This window comes from Notolepis coatsorum (assembly GCF_963971535.1).
Source record: "Notolepis coatsorum genome assembly, chromosome: 1".
NCBI classification, from domain to species: Eukaryota; Metazoa; Chordata; class Actinopteri; order Aulopiformes; family Paralepididae; genus Notolepis; species Notolepis coatsorum.
In genome coordinates, this window is record NC_140165.1 from 309,300,043 (window position 1) to 309,315,899 (window position 15,857).

General features: G+C 40.3%; 1 protein-coding gene across 1 annotated transcript; it reads left to right on the top strand.

The window, feature by feature from the left end:
• Positions 1 to 474: 474 nt before the first annotated feature.
• Positions 475 to 14,197, top strand: LOC311225917 (G-protein coupled receptor 87-like; the record flags this gene model as incomplete). Its single annotated transcript, XM_084311308.1, has 4 exons — positions 475 to 481; positions 4,979 to 5,129; positions 7,964 to 8,057; positions 14,144 to 14,197. 4 exons carry the CDS (start codon positions 475 to 477, stop codon positions 14,195 to 14,197), a joined length of 306 nt encoding a protein of 101 aa, XP_084167434.1.
• Positions 14,198 to 15,857: the final 1,660 nt, after the last annotated feature.

A 15,857-nucleotide genomic window follows, 5' to 3' on the forward strand; every position in this document is an offset into this window, starting at 1 on the left:
AAAATCCATTGGTAAACAAACATTGCTGAAAATATACACTTTGACTGCTGTTTTGATAGGGTTAGGGCAGGGGTGTCAAACTATATTTCACAGAGGGCCACATCAGCATGGTAGCCCTCAAAGGGCCAAAGTATAAATGTAAATATAATGTAATGTAAAATAAATGCAACTACTCCTTTACATATTGTTAAATAACTGTTTCTGTATTCATTACTTCTATTCTATTACTTCAAGTTACAAATATTACATATTGTGATAGGAAAAAATTGTATTTGCTCTTTAACCCTGCTCAGAAAATGTCTACAATGCACTTCTGTGGAAATTGCCTACGTTTTTCTGCTCTATATTTCTTCGTAAAGATGCAAGGAGATACACAGGTGTTACTTCCAGTCCCCTACACATCCTGCTACGTCAAATATAATGATAAAACTGCCCGTTGCCAGGGCAACACAGGAAGCTTGTTTCCAGTTAGAAATGGCAGGTTTGCATTTTTGCCCCCCACCCCCGGTATGCGGTATCCTGTCTCTGCATTTAAACTCTTTTCAGCTACACCTTGTAAACTGAAGTGAGACTCTGTACACAGATAATACATTTAGCTTATCAGCTTCTATCCTTGATTCAAGTAAGCATTCGTTCACAGTTCCAACTGGGTAATTTTTTGCTAAAATTCCACCACAATATGCATTTGCATAGATGTAAAAATATACGTTATTTTAAGATAAATCCTTTTGATTTATCAGGTTAAGAACCCCATATTACTCCATCAATCAATGATCAAGCTATTTTTCATTTTCATTTAATTTAATTTTTATTTATTTGTACATGGAATTGTTACAGTCCAACAGTGTCTTCAGTACATATTGACTTAATATGATCCACTAAACTCCATGGCCGAAAGGAACAGGAAGAAGAAGGCTCAATATTGTACCTGCCCCTACACACATACAGTACACTGATAGACTGTTCATAGCGCAATGTTTACCAAACCAAACAAAATGTACATACTTATTTTGCAGAAATTAAAACATAAACACAATTAAATTAACATAAATAAATAAATGTTGTGTATATCAGTTAAATTACATATTTACTGAGGTTCATTCATTTATACACACAGACACACACACATGTATCTATATATTTATAGTACACTGTTCTATTATATCATGTATTATTCTATATAATTGTATTATTTTTATTTGATTATACTATAACTAAATTATACTATATTATACTAAAGTAACTAGACTATATTATATTGGTATACAGTAATATACAATATTATTTTATATACTGTTATTTTAATATATTATTATTCTATAATATATATAAATCAAATCAAATCAAATTTATTTGTAAGGCCCGACAACACACGTTAATGTCCCCATGGGCCGTACATGTCTTCTTTAAACAAGTCAAGAAGAAACATAACAATAAGTCAAGAACAGAACAAGAACACCATAAGGTCCAACACATTTAAAATAAATGCAAATAAATGAAAGAATATATATATATATATATATATATATATATATATATATATATATATATATATATATATATATATATATACTACTATATTACTATACTGTAATGCTTTGCTATATTCTGTTATGATAAACTGCAATACTATACTAAATGTGCTACTCGTAGTTAAACAAATGTGATTGCATATAACAGCTAACTGCTACAGCTAAGTTGGTAGTTAGCCTATTCCATTAATGTTGAATGTATTTATGAAGGTTGTTGATGGTGGTTGGCGCTGATTAGCAGACATGATTCCGTCAGTCTGCCACAGGGCAGCTGTGTTTGCTGATGCTGCTCACAACCACCAGTAGTGTATGACTGTGTGAGTATGAATGCTTGATGGTTTCTGTGAAGCGCTTTGTGGAACAATGCTGATATACAGTTAAGAATGAGTAATTCGCTTTTGGTTTTTAAGAAAATGGTTTGTAAAGCTATTTTTGAAAACTACAAGGGTGAATAATACTGTTTTCTTTTGCTATTTTCTTTTAGAATACTGTTTTGGAGTCTTAATTTTTTTAATTTGTTTTTTTTTATCCACTTTTTCTCCCATTTTCTACATTTTCTCCCATCCCAATTTCGTATCATCCAATTCAACCCTCCCCTGTCACGAACGCTGTTTCTTGCCTCCCACAAGCCGGCTGCAATGTGGACTATGTCATACATAGCACAAGTCCCCTCCGGTACTTGAGGTAACAGCAGTCGCATCTTTTCACCTGCGCAGCTCGATCTCTCAGTGGCGAGGAGTAACGCGTGGGAGGCTCACGCTGCCCCCGACACTTCCTGATTCTACTGCGCAGGCGCACCAACCGACCTGTAGGAGTCGCTGTCCACAACGCCCGATCCCCACCCATCAGTTTCCCACCCCCTAATACGGCCAATGTGTATTAGTATGAACGACCAGCTAAACTGAAAGCAATGTGGAGCGCTGGGCTCGAACAGGCGAGCCTAGCGTCTCCAGTATTTGTGGCGAGCGCCTTGCCCACTACGCCACGTAGCCGCCATTTTTTTTTAATTTTTGTTAATAATATAGGACAGGCATATATAAGCATTATGCTTCAGTCTGTACCTTTTCAGTCACTGTAAAATCAAATATTGTTAAATGATGGGGTATATTGTATTGTGTGAGATGATGACTGAATAGACTACTACTACTACTACTACTACTACTACTACTACTACTACTACTACTACTACTACTACTTTGGGTGTTTTCAAAAGGCTGAAAAACGCTGTATGAATTCAAGCCATTATTATTGATTGCTGATGTTCTTCTTATGCAGTTGACTCTGAGGAAAGAGAGAGCGCCCAGTCCAGCACAGCTGACCCTGAGGGGAGAGAGAGCGCCCAGTCCAGCACAGCTGACCCTGAGGGGAGAGAGAGAGCCCAGTCCAGACAGACAGACAGACAGACAGAGAGAGAGACAGAGAGACAGACACACAGAGAGAGAGACAGAGAGAGAGAGACACAGAGAGAGAGACAGAGAGAGAGAGACACAGTGAGAGAGACACAGAGAGAGAGACACAGAGAGAGACACACAGAGAGAGAGAGACACAGAGAGAGACACAGAGAGAGAGACACAGAGAGAGACACACAGAGAGAGGGAGAAACAGAGAGAGAGAGACACACACACAGAGAGACACATACACAGAGAGAGATAGAGAGAGAGAGAGAGAGAGAGAGAGAGAGAGAGAGAGAGAGAGAGAGAGAGAGAGAGAGAGAGAGAGAGAGAGAGAGAGAGAGAGAGAAAACAGGCTCTTGGAATGGGTGTCTGGGAGGAAGTGGGGGGTCTTTCAATGTTGATTAAACGGCAAGCAACTAATGTCATGAGTGCCAAATTAAAGGACAATAAATCCAATCTAACTGAAATTGTGTAGCACAGACCTTTCTATTAGGGATGCTCGATATTGGCTTTTTTACCGATACCGATATACCGATATTGTCCAACTCTTAATTTCCGATACCGATATCAACCGATACCGATATATGCAGGGTTTCCCGCCCCAAGAAATGGAATAATTTCAGGTAATTAACATTACATATCTCTTGTTGTGGAATTAACACAACATTATGCATACTTTTGACAATAAATAAAATCAGAATTGGTTCTTACTTGCTTGCCTGGGTAAATAAAGGTTATAGAAATGTAAATAAAATATTATTTTTTAAAAACCAATACCGATATTTTTCGATATCACATTTTAATGCCGATATCGGCCGATAATATCGGTAGGCCGATAATATCGGACATCCCTACTTTCTATGGATCAAAACCTCAATATTATTATGGTGTAGTTAATACTTCATGTATCCTTAATCCCTAGGCTAATGAGGCACTAAGATGTTAGTAAAAAAAAAAACATATGCCAATGACGGGAAGTAACGGTATATGTATGTGTGTGTCTGTGTGTGTGTGTGTGTGCACTGTGCATGAGTGCACATCTAGGGGCGGTGTGTAGATTTGGTCTCCCTGATGTTGACTCCTTAGCCACAGCCTTGGGTTGTTTAATACTGGACAAGTGTTTCATAACGCCCCTGTTGTGTGGGCCCGGTTTCGGGGCCGGTGCGTGGGCCGGTGTGTGGGCTGGTGTGTCTGAATGTCCCGGGCTGAATTTGTGTCCCAGTCCGCCACTGGCCACAGCCTTTGTACACCTCACTACTTCCACTTTTTGCCTTACCTGCTCCACTACCAGCGTCCTCCTTTCCGTGGGACCTGCTTTACTCCATACTGGTGTCCCTGAGCAGAGTCCCAGCCCCCCACCCCCTGGCCTTGTTGCACCTTACCTACAATGTCTGTGTGCCTAAGAGCTCTAAGCCTCTGCTTCCTGTACTGCCTGTCTTAGGTTCAATTTCCTCACTCTAGTTGGATTTGGGACAAAATGACAAACTACTTTGCTCCCTGATAACGCTGGTATCACCTTCACAGACTTAAACGCCTCTGTTAGACTTGTTACTGGTAGCTGGAGAATGCTTTCCTGTACAATGCCACACTACTAATACAGAGAGGAACTCGTAGCCATTTCCTAATAGAGGAATTAACCAATCTCTCAAGCCTTTCTACCTTTTGATTTTGGCACTTCATATATTGATAATGGCCACATCAATTTAGGGAATAAACCAAACTGCAAACACCATAACACACTGCAACTTGCCTCGAAGCCCTGGCTTCGCTATATCCTTCCTATCCCCTTTACAACATCTTTCCTAAATTGCCCTATCTGTTCACAATCATTCAACTCCTCATTATACCACCTACCCAAACTTTTCACTGGCTTGTCCCTTAGATTAAATGTTGTAGACAATAGTACTCAAATTGTGGGATTGGAATTTGTGAGATTTGTGGTGAATGAACGAATTAATTGAAATTAAAGTAACAACAAGTTGAGTTACTTAATCCGTCGGGATGTTCATCCTCGTTGTACACTACATAAGCAGTGATGCATTTGACACTGAGTCTTCATCCCTGCCCTCTTCCTCAATGGAATGGCAGCCTGGGTCTCTCTTCACCTGCGATCCAAGTCCCCCTTCATGGTGTATCTGAAGAACCTGATAGCTGCTGACTTCCTCATGACGCTGACACTACCTCTACAAGCTGCCCACTTTTTGCCCAACAGCTCTGTTGTTTTGAAAGCAATCCATTGTCAATATTCGGGTGTGATCTTCTAGGGGTGATAGCATGCGGGTTAAGTGATCATTATATGATTTTCTGTACCCGCAAAAAGCTAAAACAGAAGGCCGGCTGTCACAAAACAGTCACATCTAGAGACCTCAAAACTTACTCTAGAGAGGCCTTTAACCTAGAACTGGGGAGCTTGGACTGGTCAGATGAACTCAGTGGTACACAGGTTGAAGAAACATGGCTTGGATTCAAAACCAAATTCACAGCAATACTCAACAACATGGCACCCATAAGAACCACCAGGGTTAAAAATCGCGCTGAACCATGGATGCACACTGAAATACTGGCCGCTATGAAAACCAGAGACAAAAAATGCTATGAACTTCATAAAAGTCAGACAAAGCTTTCCAAAAGCTCAAACAGTGAACTCCAAGCCCACGTGGTTGAACAAAAAATTCAAAGAAACAGACTAAGAAATGACGTAAACACCATGATCAGAACCGCAAAAAGAAATTTCATCAACGACAAAACTGAGGAAAACAAAAACAAACCCCGTGAACTTTGGAAATTACTCAATAATCAACTAGGCTGCAGTAAAAAACTTAAAACCAGATTCTCAAACATAAACATAAAGACGGACAACACGCTCATCACAGACAAGCTGGATGTAGCCAATTACTTAAACATCTTCTTCACAAACATAGCCACAACACTGGTAAACAAACTACCCTCCCACTCAGGGCATTATTGGGTAGAACACATAGTAGCATACTACAAAAACCTAGGGGTCCACAAAGATGACTTCAAACTTGAAATGGTAACAACCGATGAGGTACTCAAAAAATTGAGCGCCCTCCAACCTAACAAGGCCACTGGCCATGACAACATCCCCTCCAAATTCCTCAGAGACGCAGCAGCCGCCATCACCCCAGTCATCACACACATAATAAACCTCTCTATAAAACAGGGGCACGTCCCCAAGGACTTCAAAATTGCGAGAGTGACCCCTCTGCACAAAAAGGGCAGCAAATTAGACCCAGGCAACTACCGCCCTGTTTCTATTCTTACCTCCATCTCGAAAGTCATGGAGAAAATAGTCTAGGAACAGGTCGAAAAGTACCTGGCGGAAAAAAATCTAATCTACGAATTCCAATCTGGCTTCAGAACGTCCCACTTCACTGACACATGCCTTCTCTATTTGAACGACCACATCAAACAAGAGGTGGACGCGGGCAAATACTGCGGCATGGTCATGCTGGACCTACAAAAGGCCTTCGACACTGTCAATCACTCCATTCTTATGGACAAGCTAAAAGCAATTGGTTTTGATAGCTTATCAGTGAGCTGGATGCAATCCTACCTGGAGGGGAGAGAACAGATGGTAGAGGTAAACGGTACTCTATCCCCCCCCCTCACAGTGAGCTGTGGTGTTCCACAAGGAAGCATACTAGGACCGCTACTCTTCCTAATTTATGCAAATGACATGTCGTCAGCCTGTGACTGCAACTTGTTCCTGTTTGCGGACGACTCAGCCCTGCTGGTCTCTGACAAGAACAAGTTGCAGGTTGAGAAAACCCTCAGCTCGGAACTAGGCAAAATCTGCATATGGCTCGCTGATAACAAACTATCATTACACATGGGCAAAACAGAGTCCATTCTCTTCGGTTCAAATAACAAACTCAGCAAGACCGACGGCTTCTCAGTTACAGTGGGTGACAATATTGTCACAAGGAAAGACGAAATTACCTACCTGGGTTCCATCCTAGAGGCAAATCTTTCCTGTGAGAAAATGGCATCCAATGTAATAAAAAAAAAAGTCAACCAACGAACTAGATTCTTGTACCGGATCTCCTCTCTGGTAAACAAGAATACCCTGAAGACTCTGGCAGGAGCACTCATGCAAGGGTACTATGACTATGCATGCACCTCATGGTACCAAAGCACCTCAAAGGCGCTTAAAACAAAATTACAAACATCACAAAACAAACTGGTCAGACTACTACTTGACCTGAACCCCAGAACCCACCTCACCCCTGCCCACTTTGACAACCTAGGATGGCTTAGAGTAGACGACAGAGTACAGCAACTTGCAATGGGCCTGGTCTACAAGATACTCTATACGACCGGGGTGCCCATGTACATGTCAAAATACTTCCCAAAGGTCAGTGAATACCACAACCACTACACCAGAGGAAGCTCAACAAATCATGTTAAACCCAGATTCGGCTCAAACAAGGGACTAAACACGTTTCGCAATTATGCCACAACAATGTGGAACGCCCTACCCAAAGCTGTAAAGGAATGTGAATCCCTGCCCAATTTCAAAACCGCTCTTAAAGAGCACCTACGGGAGGCTGCAATTCGAAACTGGCCACCGTAAATGCCCAAAACCCCCACCACCTCCTAATAGACAGTCTCCTCCCCACCGCATGTATATATTCCCTCCCCACCGTATGTATATTTCTCTCCCACCCACCCACCCCCTCCTAATGTACAGTCCCCTCCCCATCATATGTATATACTCTGTCAGGATCTAGGGGTAACAGTACTGTATATTTGAATACCGTTTATGTCACAAATGTATCAGTACTAAATACCTATATGTCCCTATGCCATAAATGTCATGTATGTTGTGTATGTCATAAATGTCTATATGAATTGAAAATGGGGGACCCTGATGGAAACAAGACAAACGTCTTTCTCAGGTCTGCATCCCCTTAACAATTGTATGTATTGAGCCGTACTGTATTGTACCCATTCTGCAATCTGTTAAATAAAGTTTTCATTCATTTCATTCATTCACACCTGCATGTACATGAGCATCATCTTCCTCTGCCTCATAAGTGTGGACCATTTCTTCAAGATCGTCCGACCCGGTGGCAGGATGTTGGGTCAGAACGTGCTCCTCGGGAGAGTAATATCGCCGTCGGTGTGGGGCATCTATCTGTGCACGATTACCTTCCCCACAATAATACTGACCAATGAGAGTCATCTGAACAGCAGCAAAAAGGAATTCTGTATGAAAATGAAGAGCGAATCAGGATTGAGTCTTCATGCGGGTGTGGCCATCACTAACACTGTGATCTTCTGGGTTGCAAGTATTATCAATTCCTTCTGTTACATCTGCATTGCCAGGACGGTCTATCAGTCATACACAAAATCCGGAAGCAACAACGATAATGTGAGACGTAAGACTAACACTCGAGTGTTTCTAATTTTGGTGGTGTTCTTGCTGTGCTTTGCCCCCTACCATGTGATACGTATCCCCTACACGCTACTTCAGATTTCTGAAGGATATTATTGCAAGAGGGCTGGACTTAATGTAGCTAAAGTGTTTACCTTGTGGCTTTCAGCCACCAATGTGTGTCTGGACCCTCTCATCTACTTATTTCTCTGTAGTGCGTTTAGGAAGAAACTGTACGAGATGTTCGCACTGGAATCAGCTCCCAAATCTTATAGCCCACAAGGCACCAGCGCAGACTAAACTAGAAAGGCTGGATTCTGCGTACCATACTGCTATACGTTTTGTAACGGGTGCAGGCTCTCGCACCCACCACTGCACTTTGTCTTTAAGATGGTCCTCTCTGTATCAAAGAAAACAATCACACATGTTGATTTTTATCCTGAAGTCATTGCTAGGTAAGCTGCCCTTATATCTCCAGACTTCTGTCCTTTTATACTTTCTTTTTTAATACCAGCCGAGCAGCAAATGGGATGCTTTTAAATGTTCCTTTGATGCAGTCAGAGCTTGGTAAAGCTGCATTCATCCACTATGCTACCTTTTTATGGAATACGCTGCAAGTGAAACTTTGTCTAGAGGCACTTCCTACTGTGAATGCTTAAAGGTATGCTACAATTAGCGCTTCATGAAACATGTAACTGTTTTAACTGATGCTATTGCTGATCTGATTATGCTTCTTGCCACTGCACAAATGGCCTTCTGTATTTGTATTTGATTTGTATGTTTTTTGTTTAATGCCCTTGTTTTTATGTTGAAACTTGCTGTGTGCCGTGTTGGTCAGGACTCTTGTATCTCAATGGGACATTCCTGGATAAATAAAGGATAAATAAAAAATATGTGAATGTGTGAGTGAACGGGTGAATGTGAGGAACAAGTTGTAAAGCACTTTGGATAAAAGCTGCTAAATAAAGGCACCATTTAAATGTACATTCAGAAAAACCTGTTCTTCCCGGCTCCCCGACCGTAGTAGATTTGTAAACACAATACACACCGATCTATAAAAACTATACAATGCATGTTTTTTCACAAGGTAAGAAAACAGAGGATAAAAAAAAAGATTCTACAGTGTAAATAGCTGCAGTGTGTGTGTGTGTGTGTGTGTGTGTGTGTGTGTGTGTGTGTGTGTGTGTGTGTGTGTGTGTGTGTGTGTGTGTGTGTGTGTGTGTGTGTGTGTGTGTGTGTGTGTGTGTGTGTGTGTGTGTGTGTGTGTGTGTGTGTGTGTGTGTGTGTGTGTGTGTACATGTTTTGCTGTCACAGAGAAAATACATTCCAGAGGTGTGAAAACAAATGGCAACTATAACTAACACTAGCTAACACTAACACAAGCTACGTTAGCCGTTTTTGCTGTGTGACAGTTAACCAGACCACAAGTTACTTCTGCATTTAATATTATGCACTGGGGTCAGAACCTATGGGTAGAAAGTTCAGTTGTATCTACAGTATGGGTATGAATCTTCAGGTCACATGTTCCCACTATCAGAACTCATGTTCCCACCATCAGAACTCATGTTCCCACATGTTTTTCGTCCTCAGATGAGAGTACAAGCCTTCCATAGCTGTGCACATTTGCTTTCTACTCCAGCCTACCTGTTACAGTATGATGCTGCAGTGCTGGATGAACATGCCTGTTATGATGTGTCAGTGCTGGATGAACATGTCTGTTATGATGCTGCAGTGCTGGATGAACATGTCTGTTATGATGTGTCAGTGCTGGATGAACATGTCTGTTATGATGTGTCAGTGCTGGATGAACATGTCTGTTATGATGCTGCAGTGCTGGATGAACATGCCTGTTATGATGTGTCAGTGCTGGATGAACATGTCTGTTATGATGCTGCAGTGCTGGATGAACATGTCTGTTATGATGTGTCAGTGCTGGATGAACATGTCTGTTATGAGCAAATTTTCTAAGTATAGATTAGTGTGCCAGAATATTATTGTCACAAATGCCATGAGCAAGGGGCACTTCATCCATATACATACAGTATATAGCCTACTGATTCATGTGCGGTTACACCCTAAGTTCTGGGAAATGACACAGTAAATGTCAAGAAGTTACACTCAACAATCTCCTATTGTTACTCCCTCGTTCCTTGTTCTCTTGTTTTCTACATGTGCCTACATTTGGGTAGCAATAGCAACCAGTATTTCTGAATGTATGTAGTAAATGGTGCATTTATATAGCAGCTTTTATCCAAAGTGCTTTACAATTTGTTCCTCACATTCACCCGTTCACTCACACATTCACACACCAATGGCGGAGGCGACCATACAAGGTGCCGACCTGCTCATCGGGAGCAATCCCGTGAACTGTTTGTCATAGAGACATATATGCCTTTCTAGTTTAGTCTGCGATGGGTCCTTGTGAGCTATGAGATTTATTTGGGAGCTGATTCCAGTGCGAACATCTCGTACAGTTTGTTCCTAAACGCACTACACAGAAAGAAGTAGATGAGAGGGTCCAGACACACATTGGTGGCTGAAAGCCACAAGGTAAACACTTTAGCTACATTAAGTCCAGCCCTCTTGCAATCATATCCTTCAGAAATCTGAAGTAGCGTGTAGGGGATACGTATCACATGGTAGGGGGCAAAGCACAGCAAGAACACCACCAAGATTAGAAACACTCGAGTGTTAGTCTTACGGCTCACATTATCGTTGTTGCTTCCGGATTTTGTGTATGACTGATAGACCGTCCTGGCAATGCAGATGTAACAGAAGGAATTGATAATACTTGCAACCCAGAAGATCACGGTGTTAGTGATGACCAGTGTTCGAATTATGTGGGGGCCAATGGGGGCTCAGCCCCCATAGATAGAGTCTGAGCCCCCATAGTCAACAAACCCTGTGGGGGTCTCTCAAAAAATGTATATTAAATTATTTTTTATATATTATTATTTTTTCAATGTACGAATTAGTATTATTTATGTTACCTAAATAAATTGTTAATAGATCATATTTTTCTTTTCAGTTTTTAAAATAACCGAATGTTAATTATTGGAATAGGCTGCGTTTCACCTCCAAGCCACTATGTGTCGCCCATGAGCGTATCTAATGCTACTCCAACCAATTTGGTGAAGAAGAAGCAGCAAGCTTAACGTGATGTTCCTGGTCCTCATGTCCTGCAACTGTGACTCAAGTAAAAAGTAAACAGTATACACCACATGCCGCCGAAAAAAAGGCTTAACCCGCCACAAGGCTGTACAAGGCTGGACAGCGTCGTCTTTATAAAAAGGCCAAAGACTAATGCTGTTAGCGCAGCAGCTAGCAGCACTACTGAAGTTGACACTGCTAGTAGTGTTAGCCACTGCCAGACCCGAGTCTCCACTAGACCTGGCTGCTGCTCAACCACCACAATGCTGGGGACCGAGTCAGTGGACCTTATGGAAAACTAAATACAGCTAGTTATTTGCCAAGGAGGTAAATGGAGGTAAATGCTGCTGTTAAGTGCCATACAACTATTTATTTTCCATTCGATTTTTTTGTTAGTTTTTGATTTATAAGTGCAGAGACAAATAAATGTTAATTCAAGTTCATAAATTTGGGGGCGGCTAAGTGGCGCAATGGGCAAGGCGCTCGCCACTAATGCAGGAGATGCTGGGTTCGAGCCCAGCTCTCGACATTGCTACCAGCTTGGCTGGTCGTTCATACTAACAATTGGCAGTGTTAGGGGTGGGAAGCTGGTGGGTGGGGATCGGACGTTGTGGACAGTAGGGCTGCAACGATTAGTCATTGTCGATTATGAAAAATCGCAGACAAGATATTGTTGCGTCGATTAGTCATTAAAAAAAAATATTATTATTTTTTTAATTTTTTTTGCACTACCTATCTTTGTGAAAGTGGCTTCTCAGCTCTGGTCCAGCCAGCTGAAGACTTCTTAGCTTAACATAACAGACCGACAGTAAGTTTGGGGGAACTAATGGGATAACTGGGGATGTTGTTTGGTCCTGACAAGAGTCTCAAAGAAACTCTGAGGTCATGCTCAATGTCCAATCTGTTCCTCTGCTCTGTCTTCAGCTGGACCAGAGATGAGAAGCCACTTTCACAAAGATAGGTAGTTAAAAAAAAATGATATATATATATTTTTTTGTTTGTTTATATAATTGGTTTTCGATTAGTCGACTAATCGAAAAAATAATCGACAGATTAGTCGACTACCAAAATAGTCATTAGTTGCAGCCCTAGTGGACAGCGACTCCTACAGGTCGGTTGGTGCGCCTGCGCAGCAGAATCAGGAAGCAAGAGGCGGCGTGACCCTCCCACGCAGACCCTCGCCGCTGAGAGATCACGCTGTGCAGGTGAAAAAATGCGACGGCTGCCTCCTCGTGTACCGGAGGGGACACATGATGCAAGGCTTTGTCCACATTGCAGCCGGCCTGTGGGAGGCATGGCCTAACAGCGTTCGAGACAGGGGGTAGAATTGGACAATACGAAATTGGGATGGGAGAAAAATAGAAAAATGGGAGAAAAAGTAGATTAAAAAAAAGTTCATAAATTTGGTCTAATTTTTCAAATTAAATTGTTGTATTTTATCAGATGCAAAATGCAAATAAGTAAATATGGCATTATATATCAGAGGTCAGTAAGAAAATGAACAAATATTGATGGTTAAGAATGAGACTGAATAATGACATCACACAATAGTCTAATGATTAGACTGTTGTGTGATGTGATTGATTGATTGATTGATTGATTGAAAACTGTAACAGATTGCAGAATGGGCACAATACAGTACGGCTCAATACACACAATTGTTAAGGGGATGCAGACCAGAGAAAGACTTTCGTCTTGTTTACATCAGGGTCCCCCATTTTCAATTCATAATAACATTTATGACATACATGACATACAGATATACAGATATATATCATGATATTTATGACATACATGACATTATCATACAGATATACAGTACTGTTACATTTGTGACACACAATGAATGAATTAATTATTTTATTTCGAATGTTTACAAATAAATAAACAAACAAATAATTTTTCGAACATTTTCACAAATAAACAAACGAAAAGGATAGGTTTGAAGCCGAAGGCTTATAGAGCAACCTACCCCTAATTAAAAAAAAAAACAAATTAAAAAAAGTTAGGTTTCAAAATATAACAAAAAAAAAAACCAACAATCAAAAATCAACAAACGATCCAGAAAAGAACAAAAAAAGTTAAAGTTTGCGAGATAAAACAAACAAAAAAACAAAAAATCAACAATCAACAAAGAAAAACGTTCCTGAAAAGAACATAAGCCAACATAGGAAAAATCAAAAATCCATCTGCAATACCAGAGTTTCATGGTAGAAAAAAAAGAAAAGAAAAAAAGATTGTAGGTAAAATTTTACTATAAGATTCTAGAACCCTGTTTTTAAACATCTTTTTAAACTTAAAAATACTCCTGCTGTTTTTTATTTCATCCGGTATATTGTTCCAGACACAGACACAGACATACTTTTAAGTGTGGTTCGAGCTCTAGGCTGTTTCAAATTGAGTGTTCTTCTTAAATTATACGTCACCTCTCGTTCTTTAAACAAAATTTATAAGTTACATGGCAGTACTGTTAAACGGAGATCCTAACAGAAATATACATACGAGGGGGAGGAAACTGTACATTAGGAGGTGGTGGGTGGGTGTGTGGGAGGGGTGGTTTGGACATTTACAGGGGCCAGTTTCATTCATTTTCATTAGTCTTCGTCGAGTGACTGAGCTCTGCAAACGTACAGACGCGTGGTTTCCTGTCCGTGTCATGTGGTCAGATAGTTATCAGAAGAGGCTGCACCACCCGGCTGTACCACCCGTCACTCGACTAAGACACAGCAACAGCAGCAACGCTGGTGAGTTTATTGTATTTATGTTTGACAATAATGTCTGCATCCTGCACTCTGCCACTTAGATTATTGTCTCTCTTTTTTTCTTTTTTTAATGCCTGCATGCTTAGCTTTTATTCTGATTATTGTCTTTTTTTTTTTTTTTTTTACCAATTGTATGTCTGCATTGCTTTTACTCTGTTTATTGTCTATTTTATACACATTTTATGCTATTTTATACACATTTTATGTCTGCATTGCTTTTATTTAGTCAATTATCTCCTCATTTTATGTAAATTATCTGCTCATTTTATGCTTATATATTTATGCCAATTTTATGCGGTTTTTATGCCTATGTCTATTTTATGTTCATTATGTCTACATTACTGCTGTGAAGCACTTTGGGCTGCAATTCTTGTATGAAAGGTCATATACTAATAAAGTTTTTTATTATTATTATTATTATTATTATTATTATTATTATTATTATTATTATTATTATTATTATTATTATTATTATTATTATTATTATTATTATTATTATTATTATTATTTAATAATATTATTATTATTATTATTATTATTATTATTATTATTATTATTATTATTATTATTATTATTATTATTATTATTATTATTATTATTATTATTATTATTATTATTATTATTATTATTATTATTATTATCATTATTATCATGACATTCAGAGTTAACATGTAAACATTAACTTTGTGTGCTGCAAACCTCTTCTTTAGATTAATCTAAACTCCCCACCATGGACTCACTGGACTGTGGCTTTGATAAAGATGCTGTAGATCTGGCTGCATCCATCCTTTACTTCCTACTCTTCATCCCTGCCCTCTTCCTCAATGGAATGGCAGCCTGGGTCTCTCTTCGCCTGCCCTCCAAGTCCCCCTTCATGGTGTATCTGAAGAACCTGATAGCTGCTGACTTCCTCATGACGCTGACACTACCTCTACAAGCTGCCCACTTTTTGCCCAACAGCTCTGTTGTTTTGAAAGCAATCCATTGTCAATATTCGGGTGTGATCTTCTACACCTGCATGTACATGAGCATCATCTTCCTCTGCCTCATAAGTGTGGACCGTTTCTTCAAGATCGTCCGACCCGGTGGCAGGATGTTGGGTCAGAACGTGCTCCTCGGGAGAGTAATATCGCCGTCGGTGTGGGGCATCTATCTGTGCACGATTACCTTCCCCACAATAATACTGACCAATGAGAGTCGTCTGAACAGCAGCAAAAAGGAATTCTGTATGAAAATGAAGAGCGAATCAGGATTGAGTCTTCATGCGGGTGTGGCCATCACTAACAACGTGATCTTCTGGGTTGCAAGTATTATCAATGCCTTCTGTTACATCTGCATTGCCAGGACGGTCTATCAGTCATACACAAAATCCGGAAGCAACAACGATAATGTGAGACGTAAGACTAACACTCGAGTGTTTCTAATCTTGGTGGTGTTCTTGCTGTGCTTTGCCCCCTACCATGTGATACGTATCCCCTACACGCTACTTCAGATTTCTGAAGGATATTATTGCAAGAGGGCTGGACTTAATGTAGCTAAAGTGTTTACCTTGTGGCTTTCAGCCACCAATGTGTGTCTGGACCCTCTCATCTACTTATTTCTCTGTAGTGCGTTTAGG